Genomic DNA, 17919 nt, shown 5'->3' on the forward strand with positions numbered 1-17919 from the left:
ACCATGAGAGACGATGGACTCTGAGAAACAAACTGAGGGTTCTAGAGGGGAGGGGGGTGGGAGGATGGGTTAGCCTGGTGATGGGTATTGAGGAGGGCACGTTCTGCATGGAGCACTGGGTGTTATGCACAAACAATGAATCATGGAACACTACATCTAAAACTAATGATGGGGATTAACATAACAATAAAAAATTTAAAAAATAAAAATAAAAAAATGGGTTTAATGTTGAATGAATGAAACATGGAACAACCCCTACTATTCATCCTTCTCTACCCCCAACCCCCATATAACTTTGGGGATTAGTCTGACCACTAGCAAGCAGGAAACTTTTGTGTCTTCCCCACTTCTCTGTTCCCACTCTGTATCTGGCCCACTGTACCCTGGTGGTAATAAACACCTTCTATTAACGTTCTTATCACATTGCATTGTAAGTGACTGCCCCAAAAGGAAATGAACTAGTTACCTGTGTGCCCATGTATCTCTGACAATGCCAGGTGATTCCCTTGTTTCACTTTCTGACCAGCATCAAGAAATAGCTTATGAAAATGATATATCCATTAGCTCAGAATATAAGGAAGTACTGGATGGCGTACAAGAAAAATTTTATGAAATCAAGTAAAGCCAATAAAGTATAACAAAATAAATCATCTCCTTCTAAGTCACACACTGATAGGATTAAAAATTGTAAAGTATCTTCCAAAAGGAGGATCCATCCTACACAATTAATATAACAAATCACCAGAAGTCCTATTCTTTTTTTCCATGTAAAATAATTCCTTCACAATCTTTTCAATAAAAAGCCAGAAAGAAATACATACATGATGGTGTTAATGCCTGAGAGCTGTTGGAACATTTGTAGACCACAACCCACAATTAAAGCTCGGCGAGTTGGGGGATAACTCAGCATTCTGCAGATCACAGGTCCAGCTTTTTTAAAAAAGAAAGAAAAAGAAGGACACATCTATTATTTTTAGCTCCCACAGTAATTATTCCCATTAGGATCAATTTCCCCAAATCTCTGTGAAATCAACATGACCGGGCATTGTAAAATGGAACATATAAACGTTTACAGAAATCTGGGCACAATCTCTTTTCTAAAACAGATTAGTATATATTTGAGTTCACACTGTAAAAGCAACAAGAAACAATTCAAGTTAAAGCAATTTATGGGTACTAGAAAGACCTACATAATTGGAACCGTCAGAAATTATTCTTCCTTAAATCCCTACAAACTGCATTAACTACTCTTCTTTTTCCACTTCCTTGGCAATTAATTATTATTTAAAATCCATTCATTGTGGGACTACTTACAAAGTCACTGGCAAATTGCTTTAATCAACCAAAAGAATGGCATTCATTAAAAACAATTAAACAAGGAACAGAATTCATTCCAATTTATTTTACTTAAGTAACAAAATTCACTCCAATCTATTCAATTAAAGTTAAGGAATTTAGGCATGATATAGGACGTGGTTATAGTTTATATTATTAATAAATGTTATCCAAAAAGATAATAAAAGAAAAAAAAAGTATTTTATATAGGGGTATATACACATACATATACACAGACACACATACACACAACATACATATATATATATATGTTATTTCTAGATTTTGAATAGCTCCATCAGTGGCATTCAATGATCATTTCAAAATATAAATGGGCTTTCCAAATGGCACAGATGCCTTGGTCTATCAGAACTCTAGATCAATTCTGGAAAGCTGTAGGTATGAACCACTGAGGCCTTAAGTAAAGTGCCCCTTAGGTTCTCAGAAGTGCTTCAAGTACACCTGCACCTTAGCTTTAAGGGGCATTCTATGCAGTGTCCTTGATGGGGCCAGAGTTGACTCCCCTGGACCTATGGCATTCCTGCTGTTAGAAGAGATGGCTGGGATCACTGGGATGTTAACTGCTTAATTAGAGGCATTCTTCCTGGAGGCTAAGTTTCATTAGTGAACCCTAAACTAAGTCAAGTTTAAAATCCAAGGACATTTTACCATTCCGGAACCTTTTCGAAATCTAATATTCTAGTTCACAAAAATGGAATAAAATATACTGTTGTCTCGGCAATAAAAGTTAACATGGGATGTCGAACCAGGGTATTAATTAGAACTGAACATTATAGGAATGAGAATATTCATCTGTACATGGGTGTGATTAAAATCATATGAAGACTTGATTTACTGCAAACGATTCTGTCCCAAAATGGTAAGACAGGGACATGGACAGAGAAGCATTTATGGTCACTTAAAGCTTAATGCAGCGACAACCATTTAGAAAGCAAGGAGAGAGTACTGTAAATGTCAACTGTTTTAGATTCAAGTAAAGCAGTATTAAAACCCAGTACATCAGAAAGGCTGTGTGAAATAGGCCGATTTTGAAAGCTTTACTGTGACAATATTGAAATATATCTGGATCAGCTGTCTGAAAGGTGAGCAGGTTTGCCTGCGAGTTCAGCTATCTATAAGTGAGCCACAACATAAAAAACATACACAGCGTCATAAAATGATCTACCGATTTCCATAAATCAGAAAATCTAAATGAAAAAGATTATCATTTACTTGGTGTACCATAGAAAATTTAAAACAACGACAACAAAACAAAAACAAATAAAACACCTTCTTCAGCTTTTAGTAACCTCCACAGATAAGAAATAGGCCTTCTGCAAAGAATCTATTATAATCTGTGGGTAGCTGCATCTATTTTCACTACTAAACTGTTCAGTGATTTGATGGACAGATTACCTAATAATGATTTTGGAGGGCAGGAAAATAAAGAGAAAATGAAGACAAATTAGGATTAAAGTTTGACTTGCCAAAATACCAAGAGATATACTATTGTATAAACATCACATATATACTTCCTAGTTTTTAAAATTCTGAGTTTTTAACCTTCTCTTGGTTTTGATTTCCTATTAAAAATAAACAACAGCAGTTCTGTTATTGGACTGGCTTTTTTTAAATACACAGATAAATTTTGGTCATAGTAGCTGCACATCTGATTATGCATAAATAAAATGAAAGAATTTCCTTTCATTAAAATCATAAACTTAGCTTTATTAGGCAGTAAAACTGACTTAACAAATGCAAACTATCATTAATTTTTATATTACAGAAGCTATGAGGCAGAAGAAAAATATCAAAAATATTAATTGGTTGAATGTTCATAAGTGAAAATTTTAAATGTCATGCTCTACTTACTACATTTCTTTTGATTTTTATAACTAAAAACATTCAGTGTATACAAACATGTCATGCTTAATTTTTAAAAAGATATTTATATCTTTGAGACACAAATTCCCACACAGTAACACATAAAACCTTTAAACAACTAAAGTAGATAAGAACTACAGGGCTCAAAATATAACACGTACTAAAACAACAGATGCAAGAACCAAAAATGGGTTCCTCTTTTCCTTCTTTCTAAACACCTCATACTAAGTAACTTTCACACTAATTGTCCAAGTGTGGCAGGTATTCTAGTGGCAAGAATGCAAAGGACAGTCCTACAAGTTCAGCCATTCCTGTTAATAGCTGTCTGTGAGCCAAGCCTAGAGACGTTTTCCAGGTACAATTAAAAATGCTCTAGAACACACTATATAAAATCCCAGCTGTTGATCTCCACTTCCAGCCAAAATGGAGTAATAGTTACCAGATTTCCCTCCAACATGAAACCAACTAGAAAGCCATGAAAAATGTAGAAGACAATAGGTTTCATGACAATGTATAACAGGCAATGAAGGACAGTGAATCCTGAGATTCAGGAAACAAAAGGGGTGAACCAGACAACAACTGTCCAAGTTTAATGCCTCAAAAAAAGTTTCCAGGCTGCAATACAAGCAGGGGAAGCTAGGCAGACTCTGGTGGTCTCCTTGAATTGAAAAGATGCAGCTCAGGATCCAGGGACACCATGATGGCTGGAGTTGGGGCGGAGTGCCAGAGTGGAGAGAGAGAGGACACAGAGATCTGCAGGCCCTCTTGGGTATTTCATTGAGTGGATATGTGTGAGGGAAATACTCAAGGCAGGAGAAAAAGCCACAGAAAGATTAAAGAGATCAACTCCAGGACCTGTTTGTACCAACCAGAGGGAAAAACCTGGAGCGTAAGTAAGAGTAATCAATTACCTTGGTAATGGTATAAATTTAGTCCTACATTAAACACTGCTTGGGTACCATCTAAAACAGCTTAAAAATCAAGACCCCACTGCTTCCAAGCACTGAATAGCATCCCAGAACAAAGTTCAGCAGTGAGAGAAAATTTATAATATCAAGCACACAATAAAAAATTATCAGGCATGCAAAAAGGCAGGAAAGTACAACTCGTCATAGTAAAGGGATTAATTCATCAAGAGGACATAACAATCCTTGGGCGCCTGGGTGGCTCAGTTGGTTAAGCGACTGCCTTCAGCTCAGGTCATGATCCTGGAGTCCCTGGATCGAGTCCCGCATCGGGCTCCCTGCTCGGCAGGGAGTCTGCTTCTCCCTCTGACCCTCCCCCCTCTCATGTGCTCTCTCTCTCATTCTCTCTGTCAAATAAATAAATAAAATCTTTAAAAAAAAAAAAAAAAAAAAAAAAAGAGGACATAACAATCCTAAATGTCTATGCACCTAATAAGAGCTTCAAAATATATGAAACAAAAATTGATACTACTGCAAGGGGAAATAGAAAAACCCATAATTATACTCAAGTATTTCATCACCTCCTTTTCCATAACTCATAGAATACGTACGTAGGCTGAAAATCAGCAAAGATAGAGAAGACTTCAACAACACAATCAACAGACTTGACCTGACATTTAAATATCACTCCACTGACCAAGAGCACAATACAGAATCCTTTCCAACAGTAAATGAAGGTAAATGTCTTGGAATATTTCCCTAGATTATATTTTCAGTTCTAAAACCAGTCTCAATTAATTTAAAAGGGTTTAAGTCATACAAAAAATGTTCTCAGCCTATCATGAAGTTAATATAGAAATCAACAACTGGAAGATAACTGGAAAATTCCTTCCAAATTGGAAACTAAATACCACATTTCCATGGGTCAAAGGAATAATGGAAAATTAGAAAGTATTTTAACTGAAAGAATATGAAAACACAGCAACTGAAAATTTGTGGAATGGAGCTAAAGCAAAACAGAGGAAAATTTATAGCAATGACCTTGGATTCCACTTTACAAAACCAGAAAAAGAGGGACAAATGAAACCCAAAATAAACAAGATAAAGAGAATAATAAAGAGCAGAACGGAAATCCATGACATAGATCAAAAAGACAGTTGGGGGGGGGGGGGAATCAAAGAAACCAAAAGCCAGTTCTTTGAAAATATCAATAAACTCTGAGCCACACTGTGGTAGGCTGAGCAACAGCCCCTCAATAGATAGGCACATGTACTAATCCTTGAAACTTGTTAATATTACCTTAGATGGCATAAAAGGACTTTGCAGATGTAATTAAATTAAGGATTCTGACATGGAAAGATTATACTGGATTATTTGGGTTTGGCCCTAAATGCAATCACATATATTCCTATGAGGAAGGCAAAGGGAGATTCAGGATAAAATAAAAGGCAACGTGACCATGAATGCAAAGACTGGACCAATGCAGCCATAAGCCAAGAAATGACAGCTCCCACCAGAAGTTGGGAAGAGAAAAAAGCATACTGTCCCCGAGAGCCTCTGGAGGGAGCACGGCTCTGCCAACACCTTGATTTCAACCCAGTGAAATGCATTTCAAACGTGTGGCCACCAGACCATGAGAACAAATTTCTAGTGTTTTTTAAGCTACCGAGTTTGTAGTGATTTTTTACAGCAGCAATAGGAAACTAAAACACAGATGGACCAGGGGGGAAAAAAAAAGAAACTGGGGTGCGTGGGTGGCTCAGTCGTTAAGCGTCTGCCTTCAGCTCAGGTCATGATCTCAGGGTCCTGGGATCGAGCCCCGCATCGGGCTCCCTGCTCGGCGGGAAGCCTGCTTCTCCCTCTCCCGCTCCCCCTGCTTGTGTTCCCTCTCTCACTGTCTCTCGCTCTGTCAAATAAATAAAATCTTTTAAAAAATAAAAATAAATAAAATCTTTTAAAAAAAAGTAAGTTACCAATATCATGAGTAGAAGAAGTGAAATTGACACAGATTCTACAGATATTTTAAAAAATAATAAAGGAGTATTATGAACTTTATGGCATTAAATTCAACATCCTAGATAATTCAGAAGACAGAATCTTCTAAAAGCTAACTCAAAAAATAGCCTGCTTTAGTATAACCTATTAAAACTACTGAGTTTGTAGTTAAAAATTTCCTCCCAAGTCTCAATGGTTTGACAGAAAGCAGAGCGGGTTGCAGTTGCCTGTAGAGGGGAGTCAGGAAGGAGCACAACAGAAAGGTTTTGAGGGGTACAGGCAGACATGTTTACTATCTTGACTGGGGTGGGGTGAGGTTCACAGCATATACAACTGTCAAAACGTACCAAATTATAAACCCTAACTAGGTTCCATTTATTGTATGTAAACTGTACCTCACTAGAGCTGCTAAAACATATACACACACACACACACACACACACACACACAGTCCTTCGCAAATAAAGAAACTCTAGACGTCAACAGGGCTGACATGGTGAGATGGTTGGTAAGGAGAAAATTCAAATAGTCGAAGATCATAACCTTCACTTAAGTGAAGGGCACAAAGGAGTTACTAATTAGAAGCAACAGACCTGTACCTCTGAAACAAATAATACATCATATGTTAAAAAAAAAAAAAAAAAAAAAGAAGATAGAAGGAAGGGAAAAAGGAAGGGGGGGAAATCGGAGGGGGAGACGAACCATGAGAGACTATGGACTCTGAGAAACAAACTGAGGGTTCTAGAGGGGAGGGGGTGGGAGGATGGGTTAGCCTGGTGATGGGTATTAAAGAGGGCACGTACTGCATGGAGCACTGGGTGTTATACGCAAACAATGAAACACGGAACACTACATCAAAAACTAATGATGTAATGTATGGTGATTAACATAACATAATAATAATAAAAAAATAAAATTAAAAAAAAAAGAAGCAACAATAATATCTGATTAAACTGGGCTGATGAAGTCAAGGGCAAGATTACCAAGTGAGGACTGACAGGCATGCAGGACCCTCGGAATCTCTTCGAGGTTTTCCTTGCGCTTATTCTTCCCTTTCTTTTTGTTTTGTTTATTTATGGATTTTACCATGTACTAAAGAAAACTTAAGGAAGAAGAAGTAGAACATATTATGACTAATGAACTACAAGATGCAAACTGTAGGCGGCTTCCCCACTGCTGGCAGGCTTCACAGACTAAATTCTGTGTTATAAGAAAAGATGCTCTGTGGATGGAGAAAAGCAGAACCCTCACTGGGAGCAGGATAATCACTGCTCAGCTTCAAACATTACCCTCCTGCTCCCCAGTTTGGGGCCTACGACTGGGCTACAATCAAGCTGAGCAAGGAAGGACCCATGAGCGCAGTCCTCGGTCCTGTCCTGACGCAGCTAGAGGACGCAGCCCTCCTTCCGGAAGGAGAGGTGTGTCAGCCACAGCGACACCAAGAGATCAATGAGGATTTCAGGGCATCTGCTCCAATCTCAGTGGATTTTCTAATATTTCAATAGCTCTTCATGCCTTAGGAACCGATTTTCACCATCAGAAGAGTCCTAAGTAGGTAAGAGCATTTGGTGGGAACGAGTAAAGGAAACACAGAGGGATCAGATAACTTCCCCAAGCTCACAAACTAACAAGCACGTAGATCTAGGACTCGAGCTACCTTCTTGTTCATGCCATCAAGGATGAGGCACTGTATAAGCAGACTTAAGTGGATTTTTCTTTGCATAAAAAAAATTACAACTGTGAACAGTGTAACAAAACACAAAACATGCACTTTCAAGCTACAGTAATAAACATGCTCTGTGCTCATGACTCCAATCCCTCAGACTCCTCTCTTTCTCTTTTAGTATATGTGCTGCCAAAGCGAGCACCTCTTCTCTTTTTTAGGGCCTCACTTGCCACAGTCCCCAGCCTTAATTCCAGAGTTACTGGTTTCAGAACATTCATTTCACTCTACCCCGAAAGTTCACCATCCCCATCCCCAGGGAGTTGAGTATTGTTTACAAATACTTAGGAAAATGGAACACACTTGTTTCATGACCAATTCAGTGTGTCTGTGGAGCAGGCCCTTCGTGCTGCCGGGGGAGCCTTTCGTTCATCTCCAGTTGGCTCCAAATTATATAGTCTCACAACACCCATTTCAAAGAGTCTTTCTTCCTTGGACTTCCACTGTTCCCTCCTGTCTCTCTGACCAAGTATTCTCTAGCCCATGTATTATGCCTGAGGCCCCTACTGTGAACCTACTCGGTGCTAGGAACAGAAACACAAGGAGGCCCTGCCTGGGAGGAGCTCCTGATACTGGGGTGGGAAGGAGTCATGTACAGAAATAAAATAAGCTACTGCACAGTATCTTAAGTCCTCTAACAGAGGTATACATAAACTATGAGATTCAGGCCTAGGGAAGGACCCAGAAAAGGCATGCCAGCTCAGGTGCATATAAAACAGAAGGCATCATTCCTCACTTCAAACTTGCTCTTCACCCTGCGTTACCTAATTTTTTGCAGTTAATCAGGATCAAAAATGTGGTACTTGGCTATTCATTCCCTCTTCCTCCTTCCCATAACCAGCGAACTGCTGAATCGTAATGACAATTAATGCCTGTATGCCTATCTTCTTTCCACAAAACATCAGAAACTTTTATTCTTGCATCTGCACCCTCCGTGGCTCCCCAGCTCTCTGCTGTCCTGCTGGACTCCCAGCCAACTTGTAGTGAGACTGCACAGGGCAGCGCAGACCAGGGCTGAAATTCCACCTCCGCCCCTTGGCCCCTGGGAGGTTTTCACCAGCGTATTCAAGCCCATTAAGCCTCTATCTTCTCCTCAGTTAAGTGGGTATCGTAGTAGCACTTGCCATTATGAAGATCAGAGATAACAAACTTCCTGGCATACAGTAGTGGTGATGGTAATTTGATGTGTCAGCTTGACTGGGTCACAGGGTGACCAGATATTTAGTTAAACATTACTTCTGGGTGTGTCTATGAGGGTGTTTCTGAGTAAGATGAACATCTGTGTCGGCAGGCTGAGTAAAGCAGACTGCCCTCCCCCATGTAGGAGGGCATCATCCCATCCACTGAGGGTCTAAACAGAACAAAAAGAGGATGAAGAGTTTGTTCTCTCAGCCCACCTATTTGACTTGGGACATTGGTCTTCTCCTGCCCTCAGATCGGGACGTCCACCATCACTCTCCTGGGTGTGCAGCTTGCAGAGGGCAAATTATGCTATCTTCTCAGCCCCCATACCCATGTGAGCCCATTCCTCATAATAAATTGATCTCCCTCCCACCCTCCCCCACCCCCAGACACACACACACACACACACACACCCCTCTCCTACTGGCTGCTTTGTGGAGACCCTTAATACGAATACATCCTGTATTCAGTGACAACGCCTCGCATATGGTCTCCACCCGGTCAATCCAACCTCTCCACACTGCTGCCATCCTGGCTGCTAAAGCATGCCACTGACCACGTACTCCACTTACCTGCTCAAAACCTTCTGGAACAGACACACCAGTGCCTGTCTGATGAAGGGCACACCCCTGTCCCAGCCTGTCTTTCTAAATTTATCTCACAATACTTCTCCTCTAATATGCTAAGCTTCAACAATCTTTGGGTAACCTGTCGTACACAAAAAAGCTTCATATTTTTACATCTCTCACTCTTACAATGTTCCTGTTTTCTATGAGGTCACTCCTGTTCCCAAAAGAGGATATTCTGTCATCTGAATCATGCTGTCAGTTTTATACCTCCCTTATGCTCTCACTGCTGGCTAATTTGTTTTGCAGGTGAGGTAGCTGATGTCTCTTCCATACTGGATTACGTGGGGTGAATGGCTCAGGTTTCATCTCTGTTTTATCATTTCCTTCCCATTGTACTTAGCCTAGGGTCATGCAAATAGAAGAAATTCAATAAATATTTGTTTAATGAATATGAGGGAAAAGGAGGAAGGGAAGGAGGGAGAAAGGAACACCAGAGCAAATAATGGTTATTGAGAACTCAAGAATAAAGCAATCTGAATACACTGCAAGTTGCTTAACAATGTTGTGATTAATTATAAACGACCACTAAGATCCTGAGCATATCTATGCTGTTTTCCTCTTCAATATGCGGCAGATGATGTTTGTGATTACAAGCTGGTGCTTGGCACATGTTCTGTTTGGAAGGATGGACTGCTGCTACTGATAAATTCAACCCCATGTGGCTCAATCATTCCTTCACAGTCTGGCATTTATGCCAATACATTGTGAAATTCTTCTAAGGCAATCAATTTGCCAAGGTGTTGTGTTGGGCTGGTTGTCTCTAGATGCGTGCTCGTGAGCTGATCATGGTACATTAAGGTCTGTATGCAATGACTGTGTTAATCCAGTCATTATTATTCCAGGTTGCTAAAGCAAAGACTTTTTTCTACTTACAAGGGGAGATGCTGAGAGGGCTTTATGCTACTAAAATGCTGTTGTTGTTTTTTTTTTCAAAAACCTTGTTTTGTTATTATCTTAATTCTAAAATATTTTTTTCATTAAAGGTATCTACATAAATAATGGCAATCCTAAATCTAGCCCAGCAATTCTCAAACGAAATCTTTGAACTTTCCGATAGCTACGGGAGTGTGGTGTGATGCTGAGAGGAAAAAAAAAAAAAAAAAAAAGGAAAAACTACTCCTTTACACAAATCTTTCTTGAGCAAAGGCAGGTATCCTTTTTTAAAGTAAATGGACAGTCTTCTTAAACGACTATATTCTCAACATTAATACTGTCTTTGGACAAAGCAATTTTTAAGTGAAAGAACATATAACTCAACCTAATGGTCTTCTGCAGTATTTTCATAACAAGTTGTCATTCTTAGTGATATAAAAAGTCTCTCACCTACCCAATTTTTCAGTTGATATTACACAGTAAGATACAGGAATATGTATGACTTACATCTGCTAACGGCTATTACAACCACAAGCAATGCTGAATAGTGCACAGACCAAGAGCCTCCACATTAGGGAATCAAATCAGCTAGATCTGAGTCTAGCTCAGCTATGTAGAAGCTGTGTGTACTTGGGCAGGTTCCTTACCCTCTCTGGGCCTCACATGTCTCATATCTGACAACATGTACTTCATAGATACATCGTGATGATTAAAGGCGGTAATGCATGTGAGATATTGCAACAAAACTCAAATAATGAAGCTATGATTTAATCCATCAGCTTTCTAGTAGAATTTCTCCATAGATGAATAGAATTAGAAAGTTTTAAATTGAAAACCTCCAAATCACATGGGCTTTCCTTTTAGCTAAACAAATAGAGTCTTTACTTCTAAGATTCCACAAAATAATTCAAAGAGCTCCATTAACATAAAAAATAAATGATTCTATACTTATAATTTCTATTTCTTTTATAATTAACATTCCTACACAGATTACTAATAAACCACTAGGTAATAAATCAGTAATACCTATGCCATAGGTACCTGTAATAAATGGCAATTCTATCAAATTCAACGATGTATGCTATCAAACTATTCATACAACCACAGATAAATCAGAATTATCCCATTCTCTGCCTTCATTTTATTTTTATTTATTTATTTTGTTTATTTATCTGACATATCTGAGAGAGAGAGAGAGAGCACAAGCGGGGGGAAGCAGAGGGAGAAGGAGAAGCAGGCTCCCTGCTCAATCCCAGGACCCGGGGATCAGGACCTGAGCCGAAGGCAGACGCTTAACCAACTGAGCCACCCAGGCACCTCTCTGCCTTCATTTTAGGTCATGTGTAGACTCCCAAGAATTTAAATATTCCTATATCTATCAGATTAGAACACTTTAAGATATATGAAGTATAATTTTTTTGGTTTAAAAATAGCATGTATTCATATGGATATTTAAATTTTACATGATAATTTGAATAACATTCTATTAGCATGTTCCTTTATTAGATTTAGGCATTCAATAAATAAGTACCATGGAGAATGAAGATGGAAAATCTAACCTGGATTCATACATTTTCTACTGTTCTTTCTTTTTATGTTTGGTTTTATACATGACAGTTACCATGAATAAAGATACCAAAAAGATAAGAATCAGGCTGAATTAAATGGCTCATAATTTTATGGTAGGGCAGAATACCTAGAAATCACGATTGTCCTGCCACATTCTGGAAGCATGATTGCTACAAACATATGTGGTACCTTGAAATATAGTATCTTAAAGAAAAAAGACTGTTTTCTGTCAGCAGGACTTTCAGGAAAATCATAATTACTCCAAAAATAGCCAAGAACTAGATATAAAAATGAACCAAATATATGAGGCTATAAATATATTCACTAATTCTAAAGTAGTTCTCCTGCCCCACACTCCTCTTTGCCGACTCTCCAATTACCTTCACCACCACCACCACCAACAAAAAGGCCGGGGGATCTTAGTCTCCTACATGCCACAAAATAGCAATGTTAGTCATTAAATATAGAATAAGAAATAAAGATGTTCCATAAAAAGAACTTAGTACTAAGTTCTCCGAAACAGGGAAGGAAATAGATGGAGCATTGGGTTTATGGAAATGAGGAGTTGATTCAAAATATGGATTTTCCAGTATTTTCATCTTTCACTTATCAAGGTTTAACTCCAAAAATAAATAACACTTATGGCAGAATGTAAATGCTGTTAAAAAAGGAATACGGCAATAATTGCATCTTCCATTTGTTCAGGTATGCTAGGACATGTGAGACTTAAAATGTCATACTAAGCCATGAATACAACAGACAAAGTTTGCAAGGGAGCTCCATAAATGTTTGTTCGCTAAATCCAAGAGAGTGGTGCACACAACCCTGGAGGCCTCAGGGTGGATGATGGATTCTAGAATCTATTTTGCTCACAGCGGCAAACCTAAAGTATCCTACATCAGCACATAAATAAAGTCTCTCTTAGGGCTGCTCAGTACACTGGCTCTCTTGCCAATTAAGGTCTTTCCACCAAAGTTTTGTGTGGCTGCTGAACTTGCTTTGCGTTAATAAAAAACACCAGTTACTTCTGTTGACCTTGGTGGAAAGGTGCTTTAATACCAAGTATGAATAAAAACATGGGTTTCAATAGAAAAAAACCAAAAACCTTCATTAGAGAGGTCATTTAGTCTTGTCTTACTAGACAAAATTCAGAAGAAAATATCCACCAATCAACAATAACATGTAATACACAAATGACAAAATATAACCACTGTATTTCCCAAATCAAATATAACTTAACTGGCATGAACATAGCATCATTTATTCCAGAAAGATGTGCTAGGAACAATACAGTACCACAATAAACCATTTATTTTCTTTTCTCCAAAATATTTTATGGCCTAAAGTGGTTAACTGAATACCCATCCTCATGAGATCAATAACTAAAATAAATACTAAAAAGGAAATTTATATGCATTAACAGCTGGTACATTAGTTTTAATTTTTAAAAAAGCTATTGGGTTCCCATAAGGAACTGACTGTTTTTATTGAAGATAAAGCTTTGAGCTTTTCTTTTAAAGGCTCATCTTGTTACTTGCAGCAAAATGAAAAGAACAAAATGAGGTAACTTGCAAAGGTGGGAAAGATTGATAAATCTGCATAAATTCAAATAACTTTCAAAAACTACTTATAAATCTGGCTTAGAATAAAGTAATCTTCTAACTTACCAGAAATAAAAAAATAAAAATATGACTAAAAAACAAATTTTCACAAATATCTACTTATATCCAGTGACACATTAAGTGAGGGGCTCAGCTTTATAAAGGACGTGGCTTAGGTTTACTCATGCGTTATAAAGATCAGTTCAGAAATGTCAGTGACCTTTTTACGGCAAAGTGCCATTTTCAGAGTTCTTGCCCTATGAGGGTAATTTCCTTCAAGATCACGATTTTAATTTAAGACAAACCTGATATATAGCACTACAGCTGAAACACAATTCATCACTCAATAAAATCCAATAAAATACTACTAACATCAAAAGGAAAGCGGGGCGCCTGGGTGGCTCAGTCGTTAAGCGTCTGCCTTCGGCTCAGGTCATGATCCCAGGGTCCTGGGATCGAGCCCCACATTGGGCTCCCTGCTCAGCGGGAAGCCTGCTTCTCCCTCTCCCACTCCCCCTGCTTGTGTTCCCTCTCTCGCTGTGTCTCTCTGTCAAATAAATAAATGAAAAATCTTTAAAAAAAAAAAAAAAAAGGAAAGCAAAGGAAAAGTAAAGTTCTCAATTAATATTTAGGAGTAATTAATACTATTTTATTAACTTTATGCACATAGCATAACCCTGAGCCTCCAGATTTAAATAAAACTTGGACAGGAGAGATCTGCTAGTATAACGCAATGCCTGTGGGAAACTGGGCTTGCCTGTACATTATGAGGGTGATTACATCTTCCATTTTCTCTTATGCATATGCACATATCCATGTGTATCTGTAAAAATTTATGTGTACATATGTGCATGTATATATATACACACACACACAGATACAGAAAGAGAGGTTTTGTAGTTACAATGACCACCATTACAATGAACCTCTTTTATCACTTGCAGACCTTCACTTCCTGATCCCCTTTTCTGACCCCTTCCCCATGCTTACTTGAAGAAAATGAGGTATCACTGAAGATATAAATACATTTATTTCAAATTGATATAACATTTCTGTTCTTTCTTCCATGTTTCTATGTAATGCATAGGCACATGCCTACAAGTCTAAAAGTTCTGAAAAACTATGGCAGAATTTCAACAGAGAACAATTGGCAGAGGAAATGGTGAAGTGAGTTCCACATGCCCCACTCTAGAAATTGTATGGTAGGAACCAGAAAAATACTGGTATTCAATCAGCGCATGCAGCAGACCGATATTTGCATTCAGGGCCTGCAAGCCTGAGAACAGCACTCCAACTAATCATCCCCTAAGTGATTTCACTCAATCCATGTTCACAACCAGAGACAAGAGAGCTTTTAATGCTGCTCCTATGTGTTATCCTACTGCCTATTAACAACTAGACAAGGAGAATTCAAAAAGCAGTTCTCCAGATGCCTTAGTTTTTAGATGTCTGTGGGTATCTAACCTTATTTCCTTGGCATCTTTGTTTTTAATTTGTGATTGTTTTTCATTAGGCAGATTCTTCTAATTTTCTAACATGACACAAACCATAATTTTACTTGATATAGTTTGAGATGCTCTTCTAGATAAATATGGCTCTCCAGGGATGAGGTCAGTATTTGAAAATCTACATATGGCTGTTTTATTTTGAGGCATGTCTGCAGTTACCATATGGTCAGTGGCAATCTGTGAAGGGAGTCAGGATGTGTCTATTTAAAATACGACTGAAACTTGAGTTTCTACTTAGAAATGCTTTCATCCATCTACTTTTTCTGAATGCTGAAGCTTAGTCTTTTAAAAACGCAATCTCCCCTCTGTACTGTAAAATTTAATAACAAAATAAAATTCATTTCTACATGTTTTCGGTTATGCCTATATAAAAAGCACACTGAGATGGGGAAATGGTTCTGATCCTCCTATTCAACTTGCTCATGGCTTAGCCTATATTCTAGTATGGCTCATGATCATTTGAAGGCACAATTTAAATAGAAGTGAAGCAATGTGCAGCTGAATGCTTCTCAGGGATGTTCTAGAACATCCTGTCCTCTGAGGTCCCTTAAAACATCAAGATTCTATGACTCTGTTGAATGAAACTAATTTAGCAACATTTACGTTAAAAATATATGGCTCTTTATATGAAATATAGCCATGATGTAACTGTTATGTAGGAGTATAAACAAATGTTCTATTTGAGTGAGGTATACAGCTTTTATAAATTATTCCCATTCATTATTCATCAAGTTACTATAAATGTTTTAGGAAAATAGTGAAAGCCATTTTTCCAGCACTTTTCTAAAAAGTACTATTCATAAATATTCTATTTAGGCATTTGGTATAAAGCTCTTTCACTTTGTTGTTATATATCCATTTGGTCTTTTAATGAAAAAGAAATACATCTGTGTGGGAGTTGAAGGATTGTAAAGGGGCAAGGCAAGCTAAATTATTTCTAATAAGACAAAGAACTGGCATATTTAAAACCAGAAAATGGCATTTAAATAACCTCAAAAATGTCTGTTCCAAAATGGCATTTTGACCTAACAAGTGATGACCTAGAGTCCCTATCCACACATATTTTCACCTCACTCTGCAAATCACCTCAAATCTTAAACCAGTTCAGAAGCCATCTGATGTAAGTTCCTGTAACTCACCCTCTTCTAGCTGAGTGAAAGGAATCCTTTTCTCTCTGAGCCCCCATTTCTGTGCCCTGTCTTACTCTCTCCTTTCCTCCCCCTGGGATCTTTCCTTTCAAGCAACACCTCCATCCCAATTATACCAAACTGCAATTTCATCATCTCTACACTTCTAGAAGAATAGGTCTACATACACTTTCTTGATTTCTGCCTTTCTTATGATGTAAGCACCCCCCACCCCGTCCTCCACCACTCTTATTGAAACTACTCTCTCAAAATATCATTGATAAAATTCTAATTGCTAACATCAACAGTGAGGCAGTCATTCTCTTTATCTCCTTACATTTCATGCTACGCTATGGCCAACTCTTTTGTAAATCTCTCTCATTCCCTGCCTTCTCTGATATTACAGAATTTTGTTTCACCTCTAACATTTTATTCCATTTCAGTGACCTTTGCTGAATCCTTTTCTTCAGTTATCCTTAACGTAGGCATTCTCTAAAATTTTACCCCACATCCTTTAAATTCTTTTGTAGACAGTCTCTTCTACTTCCAAAATTCTATCTTCTCATTTTAAAAAATGGAACAACAAAAACCATGCACGCATACACAAAATTTTTACCTATAATCCTGTCCTCCCTTCTTGATCATTAAAGTGGTGTCCTGATGCTTCAGCAACTAACTTTATAAATCATATTACTGCCATCTGCTATCACGGAGGACATTTTTCACTACCCACACTGGGTATCCCCTCTAGGAAGTATCATGTACAAAAATACATAAATGCCAGCGAAAGTATTATTTCATTTTTTCCCCTCATGGACAGTGAGAATCATGTAACTGCATTATCCTTGTAGGTATGGCAGGCAGGGGGCTCAGGATCAAATATATAACCATTTGTCACTAAATGTGTACACCCCTATGGTTAATAAGATATATCCACATGTTAGTTCTTGCCTGGTGTCGATTTACTCTTCTAATTCTTAATTTCCCACAGCATTATGTTTTTATTTTTAATTCCACTTTCTTGAACATATTTCCTGTAAGCTTCCTAAAATAACTTAGGAAATAAGTCAAGATATAACCAACCAACCAAATGTAGAACTGTAGGAACTCAACAAATTCAGAATCAAATCATTAAATCAGTTATACACACAAAAATAAATATGATAGCCCTGCTCTTTTTTGGAAAAGATATAGAAAAATTCCTTCTAGAAATACCAGTTCATTTTTGATTTCTCTTTGCTCCTTACCTCCTGCTTTGGGTTGATCAACAAATACGCCTGTCAAATATCCTCCGATTATCTCCTAGTTCCATCCCATGCTTAGCTTTATCAAACTGATAAGCAGCCATAATCATTTTACTCCTTTCTTCAAGACATAACTTCAATGATTCCCCAAGACTTAAAGACTTATTATGGTGCTCAAAGTAGTCTGGTATCAGGTTTCAAATCTAACTCCCATAATAGCACAGTTACAGTGAACTTATCACCACTCAGAAAACACATATACTGCCATACCTCTGTGCCCTATTTCAAGTTTGTCATGTTCCTGGAATGTTTAAACCAGTCCCAAATCTCCTCCTCCAAAATCC

General features: G+C 38.0%; 1 protein-coding gene across 1 annotated transcript in view; it reads right to left on the bottom strand.

Annotated features, from left to right (window-relative positions):
- The window catches only part of SLC2A13 (solute carrier family 2 member 13), a 361603-nt gene that overhangs the window by 200373 nt on the left and 143311 nt on the right, over nucleotides 1–17919 (bottom strand). Inside the window, exon 4 of the mRNA XM_032432696.1 lies at nucleotides 822–930. Coding sequence (XP_032288587.1) covers nucleotides 822–930 — 109 coding nt within the window. The remainder of the gene's footprint in view (nucleotides 1–821; nucleotides 931–17919) is intronic.

The sequence above is a fragment of the Phoca vitulina genome, unplaced genomic scaffold, assembly GCF_004348235.1.
Source record: "Phoca vitulina isolate PV1807 unplaced genomic scaffold, GSC_HSeal_1.0 scaffold49, whole genome shotgun sequence".
Taxonomy (NCBI): Eukaryota; Metazoa; Chordata; class Mammalia; order Carnivora; family Phocidae; genus Phoca; species Phoca vitulina.